The sequence below is a fragment of the Elgaria multicarinata genome, chromosome 5 (genome assembly GCF_023053635.1).
Source record: "Elgaria multicarinata webbii isolate HBS135686 ecotype San Diego chromosome 5, rElgMul1.1.pri, whole genome shotgun sequence".
Classification (NCBI taxonomy): domain Eukaryota; kingdom Metazoa; phylum Chordata; class Lepidosauria; order Squamata; family Anguidae; genus Elgaria; species Elgaria multicarinata.
This window is the reverse complement of record NC_086175.1, coordinates 6,747,710-6,773,432: the sequence shown is the minus strand read 5'-3', so window position 1 is coordinate 6,773,432 and position 25,723 is coordinate 6,747,710. Positions and strand designations below refer to the sequence as shown.

The following is a 25,723-nucleotide window of genomic DNA, read 5'->3' as shown; positions in this document are numbered from 1 at the left end:
CATTTCATTATACAACCACTAGATTCCACTATGGTAAAGCGGAATTGCACAATTACACAAGTCTCTCCTTCCAATATTTCTAAATAACACCAGGCTTTCTTGTTAGGACCCCACCCCACCCTCCTCGATAATGGTTGCAAAGCACGGGAAAGGTCCTGGAGGATGATAACAGCATCATGCAAAGGATACACAAACTAATGTAAGTGATCAATCATGGGTGCCCAATGAACTCCTCCTGTAAAAACTGAAGGAACAAGAATAAATCCCCTTCTAGCCCTACCACTGACCCAAGGGCTGCTGCTCACTCATTTTTAAATCTTACATTTCAGTCACCGATGATGGCCTTCTAAAACACATCACCCTACTGAATTTGTTCTTAGAAAAGAACAGGGCATCTAAGCAGGATGACAGAGAGTTATCCGACAAGAAGTGAAAATCTTGGAGGCGTTTGGCTTTGCTGAACTCTGTCCTTAAAGCAACAGAAGGGACGTATGAGAATTTCATTTCAGTTTGCTAAACATCAGAATGTGCCCCATTCACACCCCCAAATGGGAACATGAGCACATTCTTTGGGCAAAGCTCATTCTCCCATCCCTAAGCCTGAGGTCACACAGGAAGAAACACTGACGGATCCAAAATAAAAAAATAAAAAAATAGCATCTTACCACTTTTCTGAGGATAGCACAGGGCAGCATTGGGCGTAGATAGCTTTCTCCATGAACGTTTGGTGGTCGTTGCTATGATTTGACCAGCAGAATCCATGTCCAGGAAGTGGACTTAACAGTGCAGTCCTACGCCTATTCCTCCCAGGAAAGTCCTACTAGGTCTTACTCCCAGGTAAGAGCTCATAGGATTGAGATTTTAAGAACTGTTCTTCTGGCCTTAAGTCAGAAGAGCAGAGGAGCTTCTCCCACGGGACGGTGTAAAAGCCTGAACGGAACGGAACAGGCCGGAACAGCCCCATTATATTAAAAAACCATACCAATGATGATGATTTTAATTTTTGTGAACCGCCCAGAGAGCTTCGGCTATTGGGCGGTATAAAAATGTAATAAATAAAATAAAATAAATAAATAAAAACAGTGGCATGTGTTAGCAACACTTGAGAACAATATTTTAGGACTAAAACCATACCAATATTATATCACTATTAACCCCAAAACTCCCAAAACGACGTCCGGAACAGAATGGGATGGCCGGAACGGCCACTAGGGAACGAGCGATACCAACCAAACTCACCAGTCATGCATAACTAAATGGCAGGGATGCAATAAGCCACAAAAGTTGCCCCGAAACCACGTTCAGATACCCGTTCCGGGCAAAAAAACGTATTGAGCAAAATGGGCCGTAACGGCAGCTTCCCTATGAGATAAGTGAACCAAACTCACCAGATGCACATAACTAGGTGGGACAAATATAGAAAGCTCCAAAAGTTGCCCCGAAACCACGTTCAGATACCCGTTCCGGGCAAAAACGCATATTGCGCAAAAACGGCCGTAACGGCAGCTTCCCAATGAGATAAGTGAACCAGACTCACCAGATGCACATGACAAGGTGGGACAAATATAGAAAGCTCCAAAAGTTGCCCCGAAACCACGTTCAGATACCCGTTCCGGGCAAAAACGCGTATTGCGCAAAACCGGCCGTAACGGCAGCTTCCCATTGAGGTAAGTGAACCAAACTCACCAGATGCACATGACAAGGTGGGACAAATATAGAAAGCTCCAAAAGTTGCCCCCAAACCACGTTCAGATACCCGTTCCGGGCAAAAACACGTATTGCGCAAAACCGGCCGTAACGGCAGCTTCCCAATGAGGTAAGTGAACCAAACTCACCAGATGCACATAACTAGGTGGGACAAATATAGAAAGCTCCAAAAGTTGCCCCGAAACCACGTTCAGATACCCGTTCCGGGCAAAAACGCGTATTGCGCAAAAACGGCCGTAACGGCAGCTTCCCAATGAGATAAGTGAACCAGACTCACCAGATGCACATGACAAGGTGGGACAAATATAGAACGCTCCAAAAGTTGCCTCAAAACCACGTTCAGATACCCGTTCCGGGCAAAAAAAGTGCTTTCTATATTTGTCCCACCTTGTCATGTGGATCTGGTGAGTTTGGTTCACTTATCTCATTGGGAAGCTGCCGTTACGGCCCGTTTTGCGCAATACGCGTTTTTGCCCGGAACGGGTATCTGAACGTGGTTTGGGGGCAACTTTTGGAGCTTTCTATATTTGTCCCACCTTGTCATGTGGATCTGGTGAGTTTGGTTCACTTATCTCATTGGGAAGCTGCCGTTACGGCCCATTTTGCGCAATACGCGTTTTTGCCAGGAACGGGTATCTGAACGTGGTTTCGGGGCAACTTTTGGAGCTTTCTATATTTGTCCCACCTTGTCATGTGCATCTGGTGAGTTTGGTTCACTTACCTCATTGGGAAGCTGCCGTTACGGCCCGTTTTGCGCAATACGCGTTTTTGCCCGGAACGGGTATCTGAACGTGGTTTGGGGGCAACTTTTGGAGCTTTCTATATTTGTCCCACCTAGTTATGTGCATCTGGTGAGTTTGGCTCACTTATCTCATTGGGAAGCTGCCGTTACGGCCCGTTTTGCGCAATACGCGTTTTTGCCAGGAACGGGTATCTGAACGTGGTTTCGGGGCAACTTTTGGAGCTTTCTATATTTGTCCCACCTTGTCATGTGCATCTGGTGAGTTTGGTTCACTTATCTCATTGGGAAGCTGCCGTTACGGCCGTTTTTGCGCAATATGCGTTTTTGCCCGGAACGGGTATCTGAACGTGGTTTCGGGGCAACTTTTGGAGCTTTCTATATTTGCCCCACCTTGTCATGTGCATCTGGTGAGTTTGGTTCACTTACCTCATTGGGAAGCTGCCGTTATGGCCCGTTTTGCGCAATACACGTTTTTGCCCGGAACGGGTATCTGAACGTGGTTTCGGGGCAACTTTTGGAGCTTTCTATATTTGTCCCACCTAGTTATGTGCATCTGGTGAGTTTGGTTCACTTATCTCATTGGGAAGCTGCCGTTACGGCCCGTTTTGTGCAATACGTGTTTTTGCCCGGAACGGGTATCTGAACGTGGTTTCGGCGCAACTTTTGTGGCTTATTGCATCCCTGCCATTTAGTTATGCATGACTGGTGAGTTTGGTTGGTATCGCTCGTTCCCTAGTGGCCGTTCCGGCCATCCCATTCTGTTCCAGACGTCGTTTTGGGAGTTTTGGGGTTAATAGTGATATAATATTGGTATGGTTTTAGTCCTAAAATATTGTTCTCAAGTGTTGCTAACACATGCCACTGTTTTGGGTATGGTTTTTTAATATAATGGGGCTGTTCCGGCCTGTTCCGTTCCGTTCCGGCTTTTACACCGTCCCCAGTAGTTCATGTTTCGGGTTAAAAGTATTTGTAAAATAGGGAAGGTGTAACATGATTAGTGGAACTGAAGTCAAGGACAACAGGTTCCCGGGGGGAAACTATTCAAGGGAACAGCACCTAGCCTGATGAGGGCTTCTACTTTGAGTTCTGAATAAAACACGAGTTACAGGCCTAGCTGTTGTTGCATCCTTCTATTTACACTTAAACACGTGGCAGGGCCAGTGCATGGAGAGGCAATCGGGGAAGCGGGGATTTCCCACTCCAAAAACGCCCAGCTTGCTAAATTGCAGAACCACCCAATAATAATAACAACAATCTTATCTGGATTGAGCTCTGTTTTATTAACCCTCATCCATTCCATTACCAAAGACAGGCGCTGATTAAGCACTTCCACTGCCTCACCTCAGCATACTGATGGCACTGCACTCTATACCTCCGAAAGATCTCACTCAGTGCTCACGTCAATGTTTGCTATCTTGAGATCCTAGAAGAAAAGCTACATTTAAAGAATTTAAATAATAACTAAACTAATTTAGCATTGTAGCTATTTGCCCTTTTCTAAGGCCAGCACTGTTCCTTCCTTGCCCTAGCAATAGGCCAGACCACTCCTAGGAGGCCTGATTTGCAGCTGTGTAGCTGCATTGTCAAACCTGTTGCTTTCCCTATCTGATGAGAGAGCAAGAAAGGAAAAGGACTTCAAATTTCTGGGCTTTACAAAGTATACATTTCTAGGTTTATTTTGTACACCATGTTTTGTCTCCCTGGATCAAGAAGTGAGAGGTGAAACATATCTCTCCTGAAACAAACAACAGAGGAGTTTATGTTCCTTGTAACTCAGGTCTCATTTTCTATCAAAAATGTAAAGACTAGGCCTTTAACACTTAAAACCGCAATGTGTCTGCGTGCAAGTGAAAGGATCCCACGTCTTCTGCATGCAGTTCAGCCGGATTTGGGCTGGGAAGTAACCGCAAAGGATGCAGATTAAGTAGATTGAACATTGCTGCTACCCGAGGTATGTTTCGTGGTAGAGATTTTAGCTGGAAGCCTCAATCCGTTTCAGCCCCACCTCTAACCTATTGGAGGAAAAGGATTTTATAACACCTGAAGCTGGGGGGTGGGGTGGTACATCCACTTTACTATCAGGTAAACCTCAGTTTAGCTTTTATTGAGGCTTTTTGCCTAGTACTCCATCTAAAGTTATCTCCAGCTTTTTAAATATAACTGTCTGTCAAATAATTTCTCTCCACTTCTGATTTATACACACCAAGGAACTGCATGTTTTACCTAAGAAGATAGCTCCAAGTAACGGCTCCGTTTTATATTTTCAAAAACTGAGGATCAAGCATTGTTGGTTTATTCAGGAAGCGGTTGGAGAAATCCTATGCAAGCTGAAACCATTTCAGCACCTAATTTGAATGTCTGTAGTCTCCTCCCACCAAACGCAGGCTCCGTGGCTTGGTTAGCACTTTCGCTTCCCGTCTTCCTTTGTTTACTATCGAAAGCTTGCACGCTATTCTGTGTCCTTGATTTGGCCTAATAAAGGTTTTGCCTTGAGATGGATTCGGGAATATTAACAGTGAAATACACTGCAGAGCTATTATAAACCACTCTTTCTCAGCCGCGCAAGGAATTGCAATGTGCAGGTAAAATATTAAGATTTGCAAAGCAATTTTTAGATGTTAAAAATCAAAAACATTTTTTTTCTCATGAAATAAGACCTGAGATAAGAGCATGAACTCCTTTCTTAGGTACTATATTTTCTTTCTCCAAAAGCGTAATGCAGCTGCTGCTTACAGCCTCACTGCTAAAATCCTGTATTTCTCCCCAGTTTCCTATAGCCAGCTCTCACTTCCGCCCTGGGAGGTTGGGGGAAGCGGGAAATCCCATTATCTCTATGATAGAGTGAGTGAACTCGATTCATTTCATTAGGGTTATGTTATTGCATGCTTGGAAGAAGCAAACATGCTGTTCCGGTTTAGTAACTTTGGAGGAGTTAATTAGAGCAGCACGTCCTTGCACCAACTTTGGAATTTCCCTCGATCAGAGGTTGCAGTATTTTTGTTGCAATGTAAGCCGACTTTTGCGTTCCTACCTTGCTTTCTCGCTGAAATGTTACTCTGAGATACACAAAGGGGGAAAATATAGTTTCCAATACGACGCAGATTCTTCTAGGAGTTGCAAACAAGTTCTCTAATTTAGTAAGTAAATGCATCTGTTTAATATTGGGGGCTACATGGCTAAACCATTCGTTCTAATCTTGAAACCTGTTAATTGTATTCCCTTGTATGGTTTTCTGAATCGGTAAAGAGTTAATCCCTTCGTGCTTTTCCAAAATGATCCTAAATAATCTCATTGAATTCAGTATGCTTGGATGGAATCCGTTAAATTCTGCAAAACATCTTGTGGTACCTTAAAAACTAAACAAATGTATTATGGTATGAACTTTGGTGGACCCAAGGCCACCTCATTGAATTCAGTTTACTAATTTGGTAAATATGTTTAGGATAACAACCTTAGTGTTCATCTGTAGCCTGATCCTAAACATTAATTTCTCACATCTAAATTCCACTGAGTTAAAGGAACCTGTCTTAGCAAGTATATATGCAGCCTGATCCTATGAATGTGTACTTGTAAGCAAGCCCTGCAGAGTTTAGTGAGATAAGTAAGCATGCATAGGATTCAGCCTTGAAGATGGTTTTATCAAGAGCCTCCATATTAGAAATAATTTTAGTGAATGGTATTCCAAGAAAGTGGTATTTTGGAGATTTGCTTTTTCTTAATGAGAGAAATCTTTCGTTCTGTGCAAGTGTTTTGGGTAATTTGGGACATGTTTCTTGTTGGACTCCAAGTTTATTCCTTTGGTTGTCTATTCCTGTCAATACTTTGTCTCTCTAACATGACTTTTACTGCTGTTTCCTTGTTCTTTTCCCTCGTCAAGACAATAAGGACAGCACTTACTTATTCTCAATTAAGGGAAATAGTGCCTATCTCAGAGCTATATTTTATTTGCTATGCTACACTACTACACTTTTTCATGGTTCATCCTGCCCACACTTATATATTTTTTGTTCCATAGGCATCTCTGGTCAAACAGGTTTTGCAGATGTTTGAAACAGTATAAAACCTGCAAAAGGGGGGGGGGGGGGCATAACATCAGCAGTAAACTTTCCCTCAAACTGCTCTTGACTCTTAAAAATAATCTGACTCTGGCCACTGTAAGCTACTCCCATGACCAGGGTAGAGATTTCTGCTTTCCGGACTTCCTGCTGAGAATAGTTGGTGCTGTGATATGTCATGTGTTCTCTGCTTTTCCTGTATCACCACTTCTCACTTTGTAATAACACTTGTGAACTGTTAGATAGGGTGACCATATGGAAAGGAGGACAGGGCTCCTGTATCTTTAACAGTTGCATTGAAAAGGGAATTTCAGCAGGTGTCATTTGTATACATGGAGAACCTGGTGAAATTTCCTCTTCATCACAACAATTAAAGCTGCAGGTGCCCTGCCCTCTTTTAAATCTGGTCACTCTAGTATGGCTCCTGCACTTTAACTGTTGTGATGAAGAGGGAATTTCACCAGGTTCTCCATATGTACAAATGACACCTGCTGAAATTCCCTTTACTATGCAACTGTTAAAGATACAGGAGCTCTGTCCTCCTTTTCATATGGTCACCCTACTGTTAGATGTACTTTAAAAAGCATTTGATAATAATACACGAAACAGCCCTAAGTTGTGACCATCTGTAGCAGAGCCTGCCCATGAGAAAAGCTCAAGTGCTGCAATTGTTGGGGTGGGAAGAATTATCTTAAAACAGATTTGAATTGCAGAATTTGATTTTTTTTAATTCAAATTAATTTCCAAGTAGATTTTGTTTCTGTGTTAATTAAAATAGATTTGTGAAGCTGGACTATAATTTTAATATGGAGAAAGCCAGCCACTGATTGCAAAGATGATGTAACATAGAACGTGAATCTATAAAGCCCAATGTCTTTCCAGCTCTCTAGCAATCTGCATTCAAAGGAGAGGTGACTCAGTTACGTTAAATGTACTTCAGAATTCTGTTCACAAAGTAGTACTTCGTAAGAACTCTGAAGTACATGTAATATAAATGTTAGTGCAATCCTTTACATATCTACTCATAAATAAGTTTTATTAGGTTCAGTGGGGCTTACTTCTAGGTAAATGGGTATAGTAGTGTAGTGTGAAACGATTAAGTCTTTTTTTTTCTTGGATTCAATTTTTTCCCTGCCAAAGAGCTGAATGGAGCTTAAAATGCATCAGGGTTTTAAATACCACTTCCTATGATAAATATGTTCTGCACTTGGTAATTGACTGCTGTGTCTTATTTGTATAACTTGATTGGGAATCTCTTCAATTTCTTGGCCTAGCTTTGCCCTCACAAAAGCTGTGAACCACCCAGAGAGCTTCAGCTATGGGGCGGTGTAGAAATATAAATGAATGAATGAAATGAAGTAATAATGACTCTCCTGGAAAAAGAAAGAATACAAGGTTGTGGATAATGATCTCTCTCTCTCTCTTCCCTCTCTCAAAAGGTTGATCATTCAGTGTCTGGTATCTTCAGGTACTGACCATTGGTTTAGGATATGGCCAAGGCAGTACTGATTGATCTATTCAGTCTAGGAGGCAGCTCTTGGAATAATCAGATCCAAGAATCAATTATCAGGACACTAGAAACCCTTGGGGAGGAGGACACTTTCCAGGCTCCACTTGTTTACCTTATGTGTTGCCAAACCCTCAGAAGTGAAAGAAATGGACAAGAAGTACTTCATAAAGCAATACAAGGCTTTCATTGCCCAGAAAAAGGATCTGAGGTTGTGTGTGCTGAGAGTACAGTTGCCAGCTTGTACACCATTAAACAAAAGCTTGATGCAAAACACATCAGTACTGTTAAAATAATCTTGCCATCACAAAGAAAGCCCTTAATGAGGGAATATATCGATCAGCTTTTTACTAACGTTTATCAGTTTGAGTTTAAAGATTTACAGATGAATTGTGAAGAAAACCACCTCAAAAAATCCACAGTACCTCAGAACGAATTAGTGCCATTCACAGACCAAGATGTGGAAAGGATCCGAAGTGAGATAAAGATATTTTTGGAAAGTCTTCCTGGTCTGAAAGGAAACCTCATCATTCTAAAGTCTGTGTTGATCCCAGGTAACATGGAAATATATTTAACAATCTAATTCCTATTTTGATCCTCTTTTTCTTTTTTTAAATGACCAGTCTTTCAAGTTGGCGTTGTTCCTGATGGGGAAACGGAGTCCTGAAAAGCAGGATCCAGTGAAAAAACCAAGCATATTTAACTCCTGTTGAAGCTATTGCTATATAATGATAGTTTAGTTCTTAAATATTTTATTGAAGAGCATACACAGCCCTGAAGTAAACCTGAAAGTCATATAATATGTGTACGCTTTTGTGCACAGAACTCTTTATCAGGCAAGATGTTACCCCCAGAAAAGGGGCGGTGAGGGGAGGACAGAAATCTTCAAGTCATGACGTCTGCGGTCTTAAGTAATGGGGAAGGAGGATTTGGAGATATTTAAATTGGGCTCTCCGGATGATGCGATTGTTTCAGGTTTTACCTGGGACTTCCCCTAGGATCAAGAAAGAAGCAAACAATGTTTGATCCCCCATTTTTGAAAATATAAAATCCAGCTGTTACTCAGAACTGGCTTAGTTTTTAAACAGATTGGTATGCTAAAGAGATGGGAAGTTATTGATCTTTTGCTGTCTGTGGGTGGCAGTATTAGGCCTATATATCAGAGCTCTTTTTTTCTTTTGCTTTTTTGAACACCTTTTCCCTAGATCATGTCTTCCTCCATGGATTCACTACAAGAACTGGCGGCATCTCGTATATACCAACTTTGAGCTCCTTCAATCTCTTCAGTAGTGCCAAGCGGCGTGACCCCCCAGCTGTGGTTAAAGAAAATCTTCGTAGGTTAGCCACAGCTGCTGGATTCAACCAAGATACATATTACCGTGTAAAGGTAAGACAAAAAATACTGAGAATGGGGGAAGATGATTAAGTGGAATTTTTTACTATGTGTGACCCTTCTCAATGATACAGTTTTTAAAGATGCAGGAGTTCTTTCAGGGTATAGACACGACAACTCTAATCAAGGCTTTCTAAGTTCTTGAAAGCATTGCTCTGAGCATCCTTCGTTTGTGCTTTTTCAGTAGTTGTGCTGGCTTTGTAATCTCCCTCCTGGTGTGGAAGAGGGGTCTGTCTGTTCCAGAAGGCCTCTGGTGGTGTGGTGTGGTGTGGGGAGAGGAGTTCTTGTTTTATGTTTTAATGCTTTAGTATTCGTCTTACAGAATAAACATATTTTAAATTGGTGCTGTGAACTTTCTTGAATAGTTGTGGAAAGGTGGGATATAAATGCTTCAAATAGTGAATAAGCCCCCAGAAAGATCAGTGATCAGAACGTGGTTATACATGACAGCTCCTGGCACCCAGTCAAAAAGCCCCTGTGGTGCTTTGTCAGGGGTTAATTTGACCTGGGCCAGATCTACACCAAACAGGATATAACATTTTGAAAACGGTTTGAAAATGGTGTATGGAGTGTGTCCTGGGGGCTGAACAGTTGTCAAAACCATTATAAACTGTTTATTTATTGCATTTTTATACCGCCCAATAGCTGAAGCTCTCTGGGCAGTTCACAAAAATTAAAACCGTGAAAACCATTAAAAATATAAAACAAACAGTATAAAAGCATAGTATAAAATGAAATATAAAAACACAACCAGGATAAAACCGAGCAGCAGTGTAGTAAGCCTATGCGGCAGGGTCTTGCTATTTACTATGTAATCTGTACAGCACCATGTACATTGATGGTGCTATATAAATAAATAATAATAAATAATAATAATACAGATTTGAAATACAAATTTAAAACAGCAAAGTTAAAATTAAGTTGCTAGACTGTTAAAATGCTGAGAAAATAAAAAGATTTTCACCTGGCGTCTACAAGAGTATAGTTTAGGTGCCAGGCAAACCTCTTTAGGGAGCTCATTCCACAGCTGGGGTGCCACAGCAAAGAAGGCCCTCCTCCTTGTAGCTGCATGCCTCACTTCCTTTGGCAGGAGCTCACAGAGAAGGACCCCTGAGGATGACCTTAGGGTTCAGGCAGGTACGTATGGGAGGAGGCGTTCCTTCAAATAGCCTGCCCCCAAACCGTTTAGGGCTTTAAATGTTAATACCAGCACTTTGAATCGGGCCCGGACCTGGACTGGCAGCCAATGAAGTTGGAAAAGGACTGACATAATGTGGTCTCATTGGCCAGTCCCTGTTAATAAACGTGCTGCCCTGTTTTGTACCAGCTGAAGTTTCTGGACCATTTTCAAAGGCAGACCCACGTATAACGCGTTGCAGTAATCCAGACAAGAAGTTGTCAGAGCATTGATAACTGTCCAGATTAGGGCACAGTTATAAAGCATTATACTGTTATAAAGCGTTCGTGTAGATCCTGCCCAGGTAAAGCTTACTCATGCTGAGCTTTGGAATCTGCTTTTACTGTCAGGATTCAGCCTTGCGACAAGTGAAGTATTTAAAAAAAAAAAAATACGCTGCAAGGAATAACGGCAGTGAGCCCCCACCCACTTATTGCCACCACATGGAACAAAGGAGCTGGACTTCCAGATGAAAGGATATGACTTCAGGTCAGGGGTAGCTGTCTTCTCTCTTCTTAGAAATTAGCCATTGCACTCTCTCATAGTTTGAGTAGCAGCTTCAGGTATTACAGCTGCCAGTGGGTGCCCCAGTTACTGCCACAAGTCTTACCTGGTCTGCCCTGTCGTTTAACAAGTTAGTTTGTTGTGGGAACCTCCCACATTCTTCAAGGGCAGGGAGGTGGATCCTCTCCTTCATACAGATTTCCTTACGGCTCCCTCAGGAATGGTCTTCTGACACAATTTCCTTCAGTGGTGTAACTATTCCATTCTCAGCCCAGGAAATGACTAGAATCATAGAATAGCAAAGTTGGAAGGGTCCTCCAAGGCCATTGAGTCCAACCCCCTGCTCAATGCAGGAATCCACCCTAAAGCATCCCTGACAGATGGTTGTCCAGCTGCCTCTTGAAGACCTCCAGTGTGGGAGAGCCCACAACCTCCCTGGGTTATGGGTTCCATTGTCGTACTGCTCTAACAGTCAGGAAGTTTGACTGATTGATCACTTCTGTAAATATGAGTCTGAGGTATATTCCTTTTATTTAGGCCAATTAATTAAAGTATTGTGTTAGCATTTAGAAGGTTCTTGTTCACATGAATTCTAGGTGTCTGAGGCTGCAATCATAAGCACATGTATTAGGGAGTAATCTCCATTGAATAAAGTGGGTCTTGCTTCCAAGAAAATTTGCATAGGATTGCACTGTACATGGTGTTGTGCAAGAATTTGATCACATTCTGTTATTGTCTCTGAATGAAAGATACAGGGCTATTATCTAATCATAGGTAATTAATGGTACAAATGATAATTATATACTTAGCTATGTATACAATAAGGTTACTCAGTAATGGAAATACTTTTACTGTGTGATGATAGAGGTTTGCCTCTAACTGCCTTCAGTGAACAAAGATTTTTAAGCTGAGAGAGAGAGGACTAACCACCCAGATGCCATTGGAAAATCTGTATGGACCCCCCTAACTGTTACCTGCTAGTGCCACCTGTGGCCTATACAGAACAGTCGTCACCTACCAGATAGGAGCACAGGAAGCTGCCAGATGCTGAGTCAGACCGTGCGTCCATCCGGCCCAGTACTGTCGACACTGACTGGCAGCAGTTCTCCAGGATTTCAGGAAGAATTTCCTCCTGCCCTACCTGAAGATGCTGGGGATTGAACCTGGGACGTTCTGCATACAAAGCAGGTGCTCTGCCACTGAGCTATGCCCTCCCCCTTGATTTTTACTACGTGCACTCTGTCTCCATTCCTGGATGTCAAATGAACCATGATTTTTGAAATTGGCAATCAGAAACAGCATCCTATCAGCTTCCCGGCTATCATGTCTGACAGTGATGAGACTGTAGAGTCCAGTGACCCTGTGCATCATCCTGACACTGGTACTCCTAGCATCTCCAGGGAAGCTGCACCAGGTCCTCCAGTACTGGTGGAGACTGAGGAACCACTGGACAGAACATCCTGAGGAACTTACATCCCCCATAGAATCTAAGGAGGAGGCCAAGCCTCTTCTTAGCCCTAGAACACACCAGCCCCAGAAGGTAGAGTTACAGGACACCACGCAGAGGTGACATGGACTCTTCATGAACCACAGCCTCCTCATGAGGAGGGCTTTTTTACAGATGCCTGAGATGAACTTCAGCTGAGCCCTGGGTGAGGCTCAGGCTCTGTCAGTTCTCAGTTGGAAATCACACCTTGTCTCAGCTTCCAGTGCCTTGTTTCCTTGACCTGTCTTGTCTTTGGACCTCTGTGCTAACTGACCCCTCTTGACTCTGCTTTTGGACTGTGTTTTCACTTGCCTGATCTGGATTTTGTTATTGGCTGCCCCTCGGACTTTTCTTCTGGAAACCGTCTACTTGCCTGGTAAAATTGTGCATTTCACTTTTGCCTGTTAATTGACCTGCCTTTGGGTTTGCCCCTCAATTACCTTAATGCTAAGTCTGACCCAGCCTGAGCAGGACAAGGCATCTGCGGAGCAAGGAATTTCATTCCAACAGAAGGCAGTTCATGTAAACCTTCATTCACGTGCTCACCGCAGCATTCAATGTCACTAACACAAGATAACAAATGGAAGCTTGGTTAAAAACATGGAAAAGGCTTAACGGTCCTTTAGACTTTCCACGAAATGAAAAATAATTGTGCCTCCGACTGCTTATCTGTTGGTGAGCATTTCTCTTCTCATTGTCATAACCTCTTTTGAATTAACCCCTGGAACAAAGCTGATATGCCAGATAATATCAATGAAACCTCTTCCCCTCCCATGGCACCACCCACCCTCACCCTGCCTACTTAAAAAGAAGAAATCGCACAGAGAAAGGCACTTGGCTCGCTGGGGCTTGCAGCAGCTGTAGGTTGCCTTCTCTTTCAGAAGAAATGTCTGAGAACTGAAGCTCATAACTCTATTAAATACGAAAGCTTGCTATTTTCATGACCTAGTGACATCAGTCCTCACATGGAAATTACCTTCCGCTTATGGGTCTACTAAGCAGAACCATGAAACAATAAACTGCAGATTTTAAACTGCCTGACCCGTTGAAAGGCTTAATCAGCTGCTTAAAACATACAGGTCAGAAGCGAGGTGAATTTCCTTAGGGAAAGAATTCTAAGGCAGTCTTCCCCAAACTGGTGCCTTCCATATCCATTGGAATGTGACTCATGGAGCCTGGGGAGTATGGGATTTGTACTCCAACATGACTGGAGGACACTAAGTTGGAGAAAGCTGTTCTAAAGCCTTGACGCTGCATTTTCTTGTGGTGACCTACCATAACTCAGATAACGAAACCTTGGTTAAAAACGTAGAAAAAGCTGAACTGTCTTTTCAGACTTGATATGAAATGGTGTGCAGAGGAAAGCCTCCAGAGATGATCTGGCAAGTTCATGTGGAAATAGGCGGTCATTGAAATATCCTGGCCTAAGTTCATGTAAGATAGGGATGGGAAGAAGGTAGATCATGGAACTGCTGGGATGTAACTCACAGGGTAATATGAAGTGGATCTGTAAGGATTTCTCACTCCCACTACTGCTAAATGAAGAAAGGTGGGGGTGGGGGGGTGAAGGTCAGAGGCAGACACTGGGAGTAGATTTTTTTATATGAAAGTATTGTTAGTTCACTTAAACAAATTCCTGGGCTCAGAATCATTTAATTCAAAGTGTGTGTGTGTTTTCTCAGTTCGTGGATTTGGGGGTTCTAGTGAAGAAGAAAAAAAGGTCCTGCAAGCTTGAAGTCTGCCCAGCTCTGATTTAAGGGCCAATGACATCACATTAAATTGGGTATGACTGTTGGAATACAAGTGCTACCCTCAGGAAATAGTGGAGCAAAGGAGCACTCATAATAACTCATTTTTTTCAGATTGCCTTACTTCTTCTTGATGTTAACAGGTCAACCATGCCAGTGATGTTTGGGTCATGGGAAAGGCCAAACCAGATAACTATGATGGAATCGTAACAAATCAGAAAGGTGTTACAATTGCTGCTCCTGGAGCAGATTGCATCCCTGTGCTTTTCGCTGATCCTGTCAAAAAGGCATGTGGTGCTGCTCATTCAGGTAACAAGACTCCTTTGCTGTTTTGCAGAGGTCAAGTAATGCATGGGACAATGACATCCTTGGTCTATATCTTTTTGTATGTTTCCCTATGTAGGCAGGTGTTGTCCTCACTTCTTTTTTGTGCAAAGTTCTCTCCCCCGTTTCCTGTCTCTTAAACACTGACACCCCCACCCCCAAATCCGGTGCGCTTGCTCTCTAACCCGGTTTACACATAATGACAATCCAGGGGTGGTTAGAGTGCACTGCCTCTCACCTGCTTGCTGCTTCTGCTGTAACAGACAACCCATGAACTTCCCATTCCTGAGTTGTTTGCTGTGATGTCCTAACCCAGCACTCTGGCTTGTTGGTTTATTGTTGGTTAAAACTCTGGGTTGTTTCTCCCTCAGCTACCCCAAGTGCCAGGTTCACAAGTCACACCAAACAACCCAGGAACTCCTAGTTTGTTTGCTAAACCAGATGCAAAGCAAAAACAGTGATTGGATGAGAGGCCACACACTCTCTTGCTCACAGCCCTGGCTAACCTTGGGTTAATTGGCAGGAAAGCCAGAGAGTGACCCAGTTAATTAACCCAGGGTTAGTTATTATTTGCAAACCGGGCCACTCTCTGGCTTTCCTGCCAATCTCCCCCTCCCCACATTTCTTACAAACACACCTTTTAGTTTCTAAGGTGGCAGTCTCGAAATGTGCTTCAAGCTATAGGTTAATTTCCCTTGGTCAGGGTATACGCTAGGGAAGAGCTCCTCTGGAGAGATCTCATCTGGTTCTGGGTCCAGGGATGGTCCTGACATTTATATGTGAATGTGGCAAGATATGAGATATGTAACAGTATATAGCTAATAGAAAAAGGGAAGGGAAGGAAAGGAACCTCTCATGCAAGCACTTGAATCATTGCTGACTCCTAGAGGGACGCCTGCTTTCGCTGACGTTTTCTTGGCAGACTTTGTAGCAGGGTGGTTTGCCATTGCCTTCCCCAGTCGCGGCTACCTTTCCCCCAGCTAGCTGGGTGCTCATTTTACTGACCTCAGAAGGATGGAAGGCTGAGTCGACCTGAGCCGGCTGCCTGAGAATCAGCTTCCGCTGGGCTCGAACTCAGGCTGTAGAGAGAGTTTCGGCTGCAGTAACTGCCGCTTACCACTCTGCGCCACACGAGGCTCTATATAGCTACTAACATGGTGTTTATTTTGGCCTTTAATATATACTTCTTTGCTCAGTCTATTGGATGTATAGCAAAGCTCACATACTTTGAAAATAGGTTTTGCAGGTTTTCTTCCTCTTCATTTTAGAATCCTAAAAATTGCAAGAATTTTTTTCTTCCTTGCTTCTCAGGTTGGCAAGGCACACTGCTAGGAGTGTCTATGGCTGTCGTTAATGCTATGATAACTGAATATGGTTGTAATGTGAAAGATATACTCGTGGTCCTGGGGCCATCTGTAGGACCTTGTTGCTTTAAATTACCCCAGGAATCGGCAAAGGAATTTCACAGGATTGATCCAAAATGTGTACGACTGTATGAATCATCAAATCCTTACGTTGATATCAGAAGAGCCACACGGTAAGCTTGGTGATGCTCACTATTCATAGTGCCTAATTACCTGGGTGGGGGAGGGGGGCATGCAAGGCCTGCTGGGGGAGAATGGGTGGGGGTTCTTATGGCAGGCTCCCTTGCCTATATCACTGAATCAATGACAGAACAGACCGTCATATGTTGGTGGAGTCCACCATGGATGAAGGAGACTCCTAAATTTTTTTTTTTTTAAAAAAAAAGTCAGTTCCAAAAAAAAGTCTGAGAGCCTTTTGCTTCAGAAACCATACGTAAAAAGAGGGTGTTCTCACCCCTATGTTCCATGTTAGCCTCCAAGATCAACCTGTATTTTGTTGCTTTTGATTTTAGGGCTGTGCATGGACCCCCCGATCCGATCTGCACCCGATCCTCCCCACTTTGATCTGTCTAGGGTCCGCTCTGCTTCACTGCGTCTGTTCCAGCCCGTCGCCAGCATCACTAGAGCCCGTGGCTCAACCCGGAACTGTAGGCCCCGCTTGCGGCCTACAGTTCCGGGTTGAGCCGCAGCCTCTAGTGAAGCCAGCGATGGGCCGTGATGGACCAGGTAAGTCCCTGTCTCCTTACCTGGCTCCGCTGCTGTCGCCACATGGACTGCAGTGGCGGCAGCGCCAGGTAAGGCCCTCCTCCTCCCTTACCTGTGTCCGTCGCTTTCCGGCAGCAGCTTCACCTGAGGCCGAAACAGGAAGGCCTGGTCTTCCTGTTTGAGTCCTCGGCCTCAGTTGAAGCAGCCGCCGGAATGCAGACGGATGCCGGTAAGACCCCCCTTCCCCTTGCCCCCTTACGGGCGCGGGCGGCGGTAGGGCCAAGTAAGCCCCCCCCTCCTCCTCCCTTACCTGCATCCGTCCTGGCCCGTCACCAGCTTCACTAGAGCCCGCGGCTCAACCGGGAACTGTAGGCCCCGCTTGCGGCCTACAGTTCCGGGTTGAGCTGCGGGCTCTAGTGAAGCCGTCGATGGGCTGCGATGGAACAGGTAAGACCCCCCTGCCCCCTTACCTGGCTCTACTGCCGTCGCCGCACGGGAGGCGGTGGCAGGGCCAAGTAAAAACCCCCTTACCTTTTTTGCAGCGCTCCAGATCGAGACGAAGGATCCGCCTTCATCTCGATCCGCTCCGCTGCTCCCCCGATCCTCTTTGCCTCCGCCTTAAGGGGAGGTGAAGCACCCCGATCCGCTTCTGCTTCTCCGATCCGAGGAGAAGCGGAGCACAGCCCTAATTTCTATGTATTTCTAAAAAGACTTAAATAAAGATTAAAAGAAACCTGTAAGGTTCATCATTTCTGTATGAAGTTGTGTCTGTAAGGGCATGCACAAAGGTGTTCTAAAGTGCTGCCCCTCAGCTGCAAAATAACCTGGAGACTTGCTATATCCAGAGTCTGAGCATCTTGTGACTGCAATACACTGCCTTACTTCAATGGGCATGAGTCTCACTATTAAGTTTTAAGAATTATTATTTTCCCAAGCACTTAACGTATTTCGCTCGCCTGCTAATGTCAACATTCACCAACTTTCTGATGTTTGAGATAACACATAATATACCCTGTAAGGTAAAAGAGGTTACCAGAGAGAGGGAGAGAGAACTGGAAGACTTCTTGCAGTTTTAACATGATTACACAAGTGTAACTAACTACATGTGTGTAGTTCTGTGTGAACGTTAATTCTATCCCTGAAAGTACAGTAACAGGTGGGAGACGCAAATTTTCCTCATTTGCGTCTCCCTTTTCACCTGCCTCTGCCATGCTTTCTTGCCTGACCCAACGAAGGAAACTTGGCACCCTTCTCCTTCCTGAATCTGGCACCCCAGGCCTAAAACGGATGTGCACCAGCCACACGCTGATACTGTTTTTAGCTGCTGCTGCTGCTGCTGCTGCTATTACATCTTTGGACATGTTAATGTTTCACACTTTGGTGTTCTGCTTTGTGATACATTGTTAAGAATTTTGGGTTTTAATATGTTGTGAGCCATCTTGGAAGGAACGACTCCCATATAAGGAGATCTAAAACTGAGGGTTTGGAAGTAATATATAATCTAATAACTACCAAAATAATCTCTCTTCCTTTTTTCCTGCGAAAGTGTTCTTCTGGAGGCTGGTGGGGTTCTGCCTCAGAACATTCAGGATGATTCTGTAACGGACCAGAACCAAAATCTCACTCTCTGTACATCATGTTGCCCTGATCAGTTCTATTCTCATGTTCGTGATGGTGAGAACTTTGGGACACAGATCGGCTTCATATCAATTAAAGACTGAGGCTTTATCATGGCACAGTCTTGATTTCATAAATCTTCGCTGTTTTATCATTGTATGGGTTTTTACTGTCTGGGACTTGATTCTGTAAGCTGCCTTGGGAGCACTCTTTCCCTAACAGGTGGCCTAGAAATGTTTTAAATAAATAATAGAGCAGAAATGTTTGCAGTAAGTCTGAGCTTGCCTGATATTGAGTTCTTCCTGTTAGCAACACTGACCAGCTAAAACTTCTCTTGTGTCTTACCAAATGGCGATTTATTGAGCAGAAGGGCCCACCCACATTCATGGGTGACAATGGCCTCTGAACTCCTATCATAATCCACTGCCTTGTAGGTGTTTGAATACTTCATAGTCACCATCCTGCATGCACAGAGGTCAGGGTGCAGAGCTTTTCCTCGAGGGGCTCTGCCACAAACTCCTCCCTCCACCCCCATAGCAAATATGCTGCCTGTCTAGGCATACTGTGGCCCAACACAGACCAGTCACCTGAACGTGAAACGCTCCTGAGCCTCAGCTGAAGGCGATCAGCAACCTGCTTCAGAGAATCGTCTTCAAGCGGGAGCCTGGCCTCGATCCACGTGCTTCGTGCTGAATGATGGTAGAGTTGACTGCTTTACTGAAAGATGTGGCGTAGGGCCAGTGTGTTAGCTTTACGCTTGTGCCAAACAGGGGGTCTAATTCATCCATCGCCTACTTCATTCATCTTTGGAAAGGTCAGCTTCTGCGGACAGTAAATTATTTGATTAATCTGTTCATTAAGCCTACCTGAGAGGATACACACGCCAGGAGGGATTTTGTCTGTTGGCTCATGAAATCTGCACTTGCTGTCACTCAAGCCTTTTGATTTAAAGAACAAAGCCTCAGATGAGTTGCAGTGTGGACTCTTACCAAGATTTGTCCAGAATAATATTGATTACACCCAAAGCCTGCATTCATACATTTCCTACTCTTGCCAATCATATTTCCCTCACTCCACTATACATGTCTTCATCGCAGCAGTTCTGGGATAGTCCTAGGTACAAGTATTCAGTGAAGCAGGGATGAGGAGTGTGAGGCCCTCCAGGTGTTGACTGCCACTTCCAGCTTGTCTTACCTTTGGCTGTGCTGACAAGGGTTGAGGGGAATTGCTGTCCAGCAACATCTGGAAGGCCACATGTTCACCACCACTGTAGTAGTAGAGTCTCATCTGAATTTCTGCAACCTCTTCCTACATTCCATCTTTAGGTTGTAACTAAAGGCAGATTCCATGGCTTCAACAGCAACCAGCTTTTCTCTTCTCCCTGTTTAGCCTGGTAAAACATTCTGGAGAACTTCAAAGCTAGGGTGACCATATGAAAAGGAGGACAGGGCTCCTGTATCTTTAACAGTTTCATAGAAAAGGGAATTTCAGCAGGTGTCATTTGTATGCATGTCACACCTGGTGAAATTCCCTCTTCATCACAACAGTTAAAAGTGCAGGAGCTATACTAGAGTGACCAGATTTATTTATTTTATTTATTTATTACACTTACATACCGCTCCCATAGCCAGGGCTCTCTGGGCGGTTTACAGAAATTCTAAAATTGAGATAAAAACAAGTATACAAAATTTAAAACTCTAAAACACAGAACATACACACACAAAGCATTAAAAACCGTTTTAAAAAAGAGAGACAGAGAAACCTTTTGTGTCTCGTATAAGCCTAGTGAGAACCGTGGTGCTTAGCCAGTTGTTCGCCTTTTAGATCTGCAACTGAATGATGTAAACACGGCTGGCAATTTCACAGGATAGAATCCCCTCACACCATTCTACATACAGTGCATCTAAGGCACCTGCACCTTTAACTGTTGTGATGAGGAAATTTCACCAGGTTCTCCATATATACAAACGACACCTGCAGAAATTCCCTTTTCAATACAGCTTATTATTATTATTATTTATTTATATAGCACCATCTATGTACATAGTGCTGTACAGAGTAAAACAGTAAATAGCAAGACCCTGCCGCATAGGCTTACATTCTATTAAAATCATAGTAAAGCGATAAGGAGGGGAAGAGAATGCAAACAGGCACAGGGTAGGGTAAAACTAACAGTATAAAGTCCAAACAGCATCAAGTTTTAAAAGCTTTAGGAAAAAGAAAAGGTTTTAGCTGAGCTTTAAAAGCTGCGATTGAACTTGTGGATCTCAGATGTTCTGGAAGAGCGTTCCAGGCGTAATAAAGATAGAGGAGCCCTGTCCTCCTTGTCATATGGTCACCCTATTCAAAGCTTCCATACTCTTGTGGCATTTTGGTTTGGATGACCTAATAAAGATATTGCCCTAATATAGGTTTCCATTTTGTTAGTTGCTATTTATCTGCTATAGCGTGCGATTCCAAACTTGATCCACTTGGTAGCACTGTGTAGTTAGAAATTCTAGTTGGCTATAATCCCTGACAGACTAATTAATTTGGTTGCCAGTGATTTAGCAGGTATTTTTCTTTGCAATGTTCAAATACGGTGTATTACTCCAGAGATATTTCTAAGAGGGATGGGGAAGCATAGTTCTTGCCTACACAATGGTTCTAATATATTCAGCTGAGTGGATGAATAACTACAACTAAGATATGCAAAGGATAATAGCCCCAAAGTGAATTTTACTTTTTGCTTGCTAGCTTAACATTACTAAAAAATTATTGCCCCTGACTAGCCCGTTGCAGAAATAATAGAAATAAACAATTGGACAACCACAGACAGAACTATCAGAACAGGGATCCCTTCTGCCGGAACTACTTTTGCTCTCTGTATCCTACCTCAGCCGCTTCCCCAACACTAACATTGTGCAGTCACTATGGAGTTTGTGTTCCGTCAAAATAAAGCAAACCTTCCTCAACACAGCTCAGAGCGGTGTAGATAGGAATGGCTCTTTTCATCATAGCCTCACAGAGATGTTTAAAAGCCAAACTAGCCATGACATTGATTACATGACATTGTGTAAGCAATTAACAGGTTCTTTTTAAAAATTCATGTAGCCACCACAATGGTGGTGGGAGTTAAGAGACTGGTTTAAATTCTCCTAGCAATACACTATTGCTTTATTGAAGTGCACTGATAACCGTTGGGGCACATTCCATATACGGCTTTCATAGTGTTATTTCCTGCTTTTTATTCAACATTATCTAAAATCCTGCAACAAATTTCATTGTGTGTCCTTCGAGGTATAAATGCACAAGAGGGAAATAGTGTTACCATGATGAGATAGTAATGATTTGACACAAAGACCCTGTTCAGATGACACACTAAGCCACAGTGCTTAAGCATTTTGAGCTAAATGTTATAATTTAAAGTGTGTGAACCATTCCTAGCCATATTGGCTACATAACCACGGTGTAAACGTGGTCCAAAAGGGTCAGCTGCCAAACCTTTGCTTGGAATGTCATCCGAACAGGATCAAAATGTAAATCTGGCTGGCCAAAGTTTAGGTGCGGGTCTCCTATTTCAAGCATAACACTCTGTACATTTTCTACCAACAAAAAAGCATTCTGTTACTATTTGAAAAATCACTCTGTTACTATTTTAAGAAATGTCAGTTCATTGCTATCTATCTACAAAATCCAGCATAGCTGGCTGGGAGGTGTAGAAATGAAATGATCCTGCTGCATGTTCAGAATCAACATATAGCACAAACAACAGGAGAAAATGTTTCTCAGAGGTGCAGGGTATTTTATCATTTTTGATAACACAGGGAGGTGTCAACCATGGCCCACTCCAGGTTTTGGGAGCTCTGAGCATCATACCTCCCCGGCTGCTGCTCCTTCTCCCCCTCTGGACAGAGGGTTGGTGCTTGCTGCGGTCTGGAAACAAAGCCCTTTGAAGAGAGACTGAAAGAACTGGGCATGTTTAGCCTGGAGAAGAGAAGATTCTGATAGACATGAGAGCACTCTTCAAATACTTGAAATGTTGTCACAGAGGAGGGCCAGGATCTCTTCTCAAACATCCCAGAGTGCAGGACACGGAATAACGGGCTCAAGTCACAGGAAGCCAGATTCTGGCTGGACATCAGGAAAAACTTCCTGGCTGTTAGAGCAGTACGACAATGGAACCAGTGACCTAGGGAGGTTGTGGGCTCTCCCACACTAGAGGCCTTCAAGAGGCAGCTGGACAACCATCTGTCAGGGATGCTTTAGAGTGGATTCCTGCATTGAGCAGGGAGTTGGACTCGATGGCCATGTAGGCCCCTTCCAACTCTACTATTCTATGATTCAATTGTCTGCTTCGCAGGAGACATATCACTGCTGAGGGAGAAGACAGGAGGTGAGCAAGCAGTAAAGGGACTACAGATCAGCAGCCGCCACCATCTTCCCTCTGAGCAGCAAGCAGCAGCAGCAAGCAGTCATTAGCATCTGTACTTTGATACTCTTTCAGGAAAGAAAGGGAAGGAAGAGGAGGACCCAACATCACAGGCAGTATTGCATGTGCCAGTGAAAGGAGCGCTGGCTCAGCCCTAATCCTGCCAGAAGATCCAATCTCCCCGCTGTTGCACAGGGGCAGGCAGATTTGGCTGCTTCTCAGGGTCAGCACTGGAGCTGCAACAGCAGCCGACCATGCTGGCCCCAATGCCAATCCTGCTGGTGTAACCTCGAACAGAAAGATGTTCCTTGGAATTCACATAAGCAAACTTACTAAGTATACAGAAAGTAGGCGTTTTGCTGACAATTGCCAGAGACGAGGACTTGTGCAATGAGGAGTAACCATGACCTGTGGACAGATGTCTGCTTGTGTCACTGATTCCCCCTCCTGCAGGACCAGATGACACTGGAGGAGACCCTGCTGGTAGCAAGAAGGTCATAAGCTAAAGTGCTTTCCAGTCCCACAAGGTGGGGTGGGGAGCAGAGTCTTTAGATCCAAGCCAAGGAGTCCACAACATCCCTTTTTCCTTCCAGGACATCGCTCAGCCATCAAGACACTGGGAGAGGATCACAGAAGCAAGTAAGTCTGCAATCCTCCCCCTCCCTCCCTCTACACCCTTAAGGTGTACAGTAGATATGCTCTGTGTGTAAAACACTTCGGTCCATTCAGTATCTAATCCCCCAGTCCAGCCCCATCTTGCAGTGAAAGCTTTAACCTGCCGCAGAACGGCCTACACATAGATTAACGTTTCTGGGACTCTCAATATCCAGAGATTAGAAACAGTGACTGAGTAATTCCATGCAAGCAGCTGTTTTCCTTCTGTAGATGAGAAGGTAGCTAAAAGGAATGTTTGTCAAAGTAAAGCCAAAGATTGTACAAGTTACTTCAACACCATATCGCTAACATCACTAATTTCCTTCAGCCTAAGGGCAGCAGATGCCTGTGGCACCCAGTGGCCTTGGCCAAGTACATACCTCAGCCCAATGTATCTCACCAGGGCTGCGTTAGAGGTGAAAGAATAACTGAATGGCATGGGGCTTTTGTGGATAAAAAGATGCCATTTTATACCTCCTTCATTTTAAAAAAATACATTTTGCTCCACCTTTAGCATTACAACAGCAACAAAAATAACACAATAATCTTGCCATTTATAACAGCTGCAGGGGGTTGCCTGGGAAGGCATCAGCCTTTAATTTCACAAGAAAATCTTGCTTTCTTCATCAGATATGTTTTCCCACAACTTCTCATATTTCACTATCAGTGGCGGGGGAAAAGCTGACGAAACTAGCATTTTGCTGAAACATTACCAAAGGCAAGAGGCATTTTAAAAAATATGCCAGTCAACCTAGACCCTGTGAACTAAATGAGATGGGTACGTATGGATAGCAGTAAATAATTTCTCAAGTGGTAATTGAGGTTCCTGTTGAAGGCAGTGAGGCGAGAGGTGAGCATACTCCTCGGAATGAGCTACAGTTGGAATCTCTCCTTCTAAACCCGGAACCATTTTTAAAGGTTCTTTTTAATGAAAGCCATTTTAAAGGTTTTTTTCAATAAGAACCACTTTTATAGAGAGGAACAGAGGCTAGAGACAGAGAAACCTTTTGTGTCTCATATAAGCCTAGTGAGAACCGTGGTGCTTAGCCAGTTGTTCGCCTTTTAGATCTGCAACTGAATGATGTAAACACAGCTGGCAATTTCACAGGATAGAATCCCCTCACACCATTCTACATACAGTGCATCTGAGGCAGCTTACAGTTACCACAAATGTAAAGATGAAAGAATACAGACATACAAATTGGAAATGGAAGCAGACAGAACAATATTCACAGAAGTTATAAGGTCATGGAACAGTATTTGGAGGACCTGGAGAATGATCTGTAAGCATACAGAAGCCATTTTTTTTAGGGTGACCATATGAAAAGGAGGACAGGGCTCCTGTATCTTTAACAGTTGCATAGAAAAGGGAATTTCAGCAGGTATCATTTGTATATATGGGGAACCTGGTGAAATTCCCTCTTCATCACACCAGTTAAAGCTGCAGGAGCTATACTAGAGTGACCAGATACAAAAGAGGGCAGGGCACCTGCAGCTTTAACTGTTGTGATGAAGAGGGAATTTCACCAGGTTCTCCATATATAGAAATGACACCTGCTGAAATTCCATTTTCAATACAACTGTTAAAAATACAGGAGCCCTGTCCTCTTTTTCATATGGTCACCCTATTTTATTTCCCTCTCCCGGTGGAAATGCAGCTTGGGGTTTATGGGTGGGGATAAGGCCGAGCAGAAAAACAGCCAAAGGTTAAGCAATCCCTTATTTTCCTCCTGCCCCCCACCCAAAAAAAGCACCAATGCTTTTTGTTGCTTTAGTTTATGTTGTTGTTTTGCATCACTGCTTTTTGTAAAATACAAAATCTAACAGCCCACACCCTCAAAGGCCACTGTGGGGATATTGCTTTTTAAAAACTTTTAATGTTTAATATTGAAATTTGGAAGATAAATATATTTATCTTCCAAATCACGTGAGGTACTGGTTCCTCTCTATTCGGCCCTGGTTAGGCCTCATCTAGAGTATTGCGTCCAGTTCTGGGCTCCACAATTCAAGAAGGATGCAGACAAGCTGGAGCGTGTTCAGAGGAGGGCAACCAGGATGATCAGGGGTCTGGAAACAAAGCCCTCTGAAGAGAGACTGAAAGAACTGGGCATGTTTAGCCTGGAGAAGAGAAGATTGAGGGGAGACATGATAGCACTCTTCAAATACTTAAAAGGTTGTCACACAGAGGAGGGCCAGGATCTCTTCTCGATCCTCCCAGAGTGCAGGACACGGAATAACGGGCTCAAGTTACAGGAAGCCAGATTCCAGCTGGACATCAGGAAAAACTTCCTGACTGTTAGAGCAGTACGACAATGGAATCAGTTACCTA

At 43.7% G+C, this 25,723-nt stretch overlaps 1 protein-coding gene across 2 annotated transcripts; it reads left to right on the top strand.

Annotated features, from left to right (window-relative positions):
- The first annotated feature begins 4,890 nt into the window (after window positions 1–4,890).
- On the top strand, window positions 4,891–18,875 carry LACC1 (laccase domain containing 1). 2 transcript variants are annotated; one of them, XM_063125951.1, is made up of 6 exons: window positions 4,891–5,031; window positions 7,944–8,565; window positions 9,217–9,398; window positions 14,463–14,628; window positions 15,955–16,180; window positions 18,259–18,875. In XM_063125951.1, exons 2-6 carry the CDS (start codon window positions 7,995–7,997, stop codon window positions 18,431–18,433), a joined length of 1,320 nt encoding a protein of 439 aa, XP_062982021.1. In that variant the 5' UTR covers window positions 4,891–5,031; window positions 7,944–7,994; the 3' UTR covers window positions 18,434–18,875. The 2 variants fall into 2 exon arrangements, with proteins under 2 accessions (XP_062982021.1, XP_062982022.1); XM_063125952.1 differs by lacking the exon at window positions 4,891–5,031 and having other exon boundaries at window positions 7,926–8,565.
- Window positions 18,876–25,723: the final 6,848 nt, after the last annotated feature.

What these genes read in the sequence shown, in the direction of transcription:
- LACC1 (XM_063125951.1), top strand. Translation starts at nt 7,995, where the DNA reads ATGGCCAAGGCAGTACTGATTGATCTATTCAGTCTAGGAGGCAGCTCT. An exon ending in AAAGTCTGTGTTGATCCCAG is followed by an intron (nt 8,566 to 9,216) that starts GTAACATGGAAA and finishes CCTTTTCCCTAG; the next exon opens with ATCATGTCTTCCTCCATGGA. An exon ending in GATATCAGAAGAGCCACACG is followed by an intron (nt 16,181 to 18,258) that starts GTAAGCTTGGTG and finishes TTCCTGCGAAAG; the next exon opens with TGTTCTTCTGGAGGCTGGTG.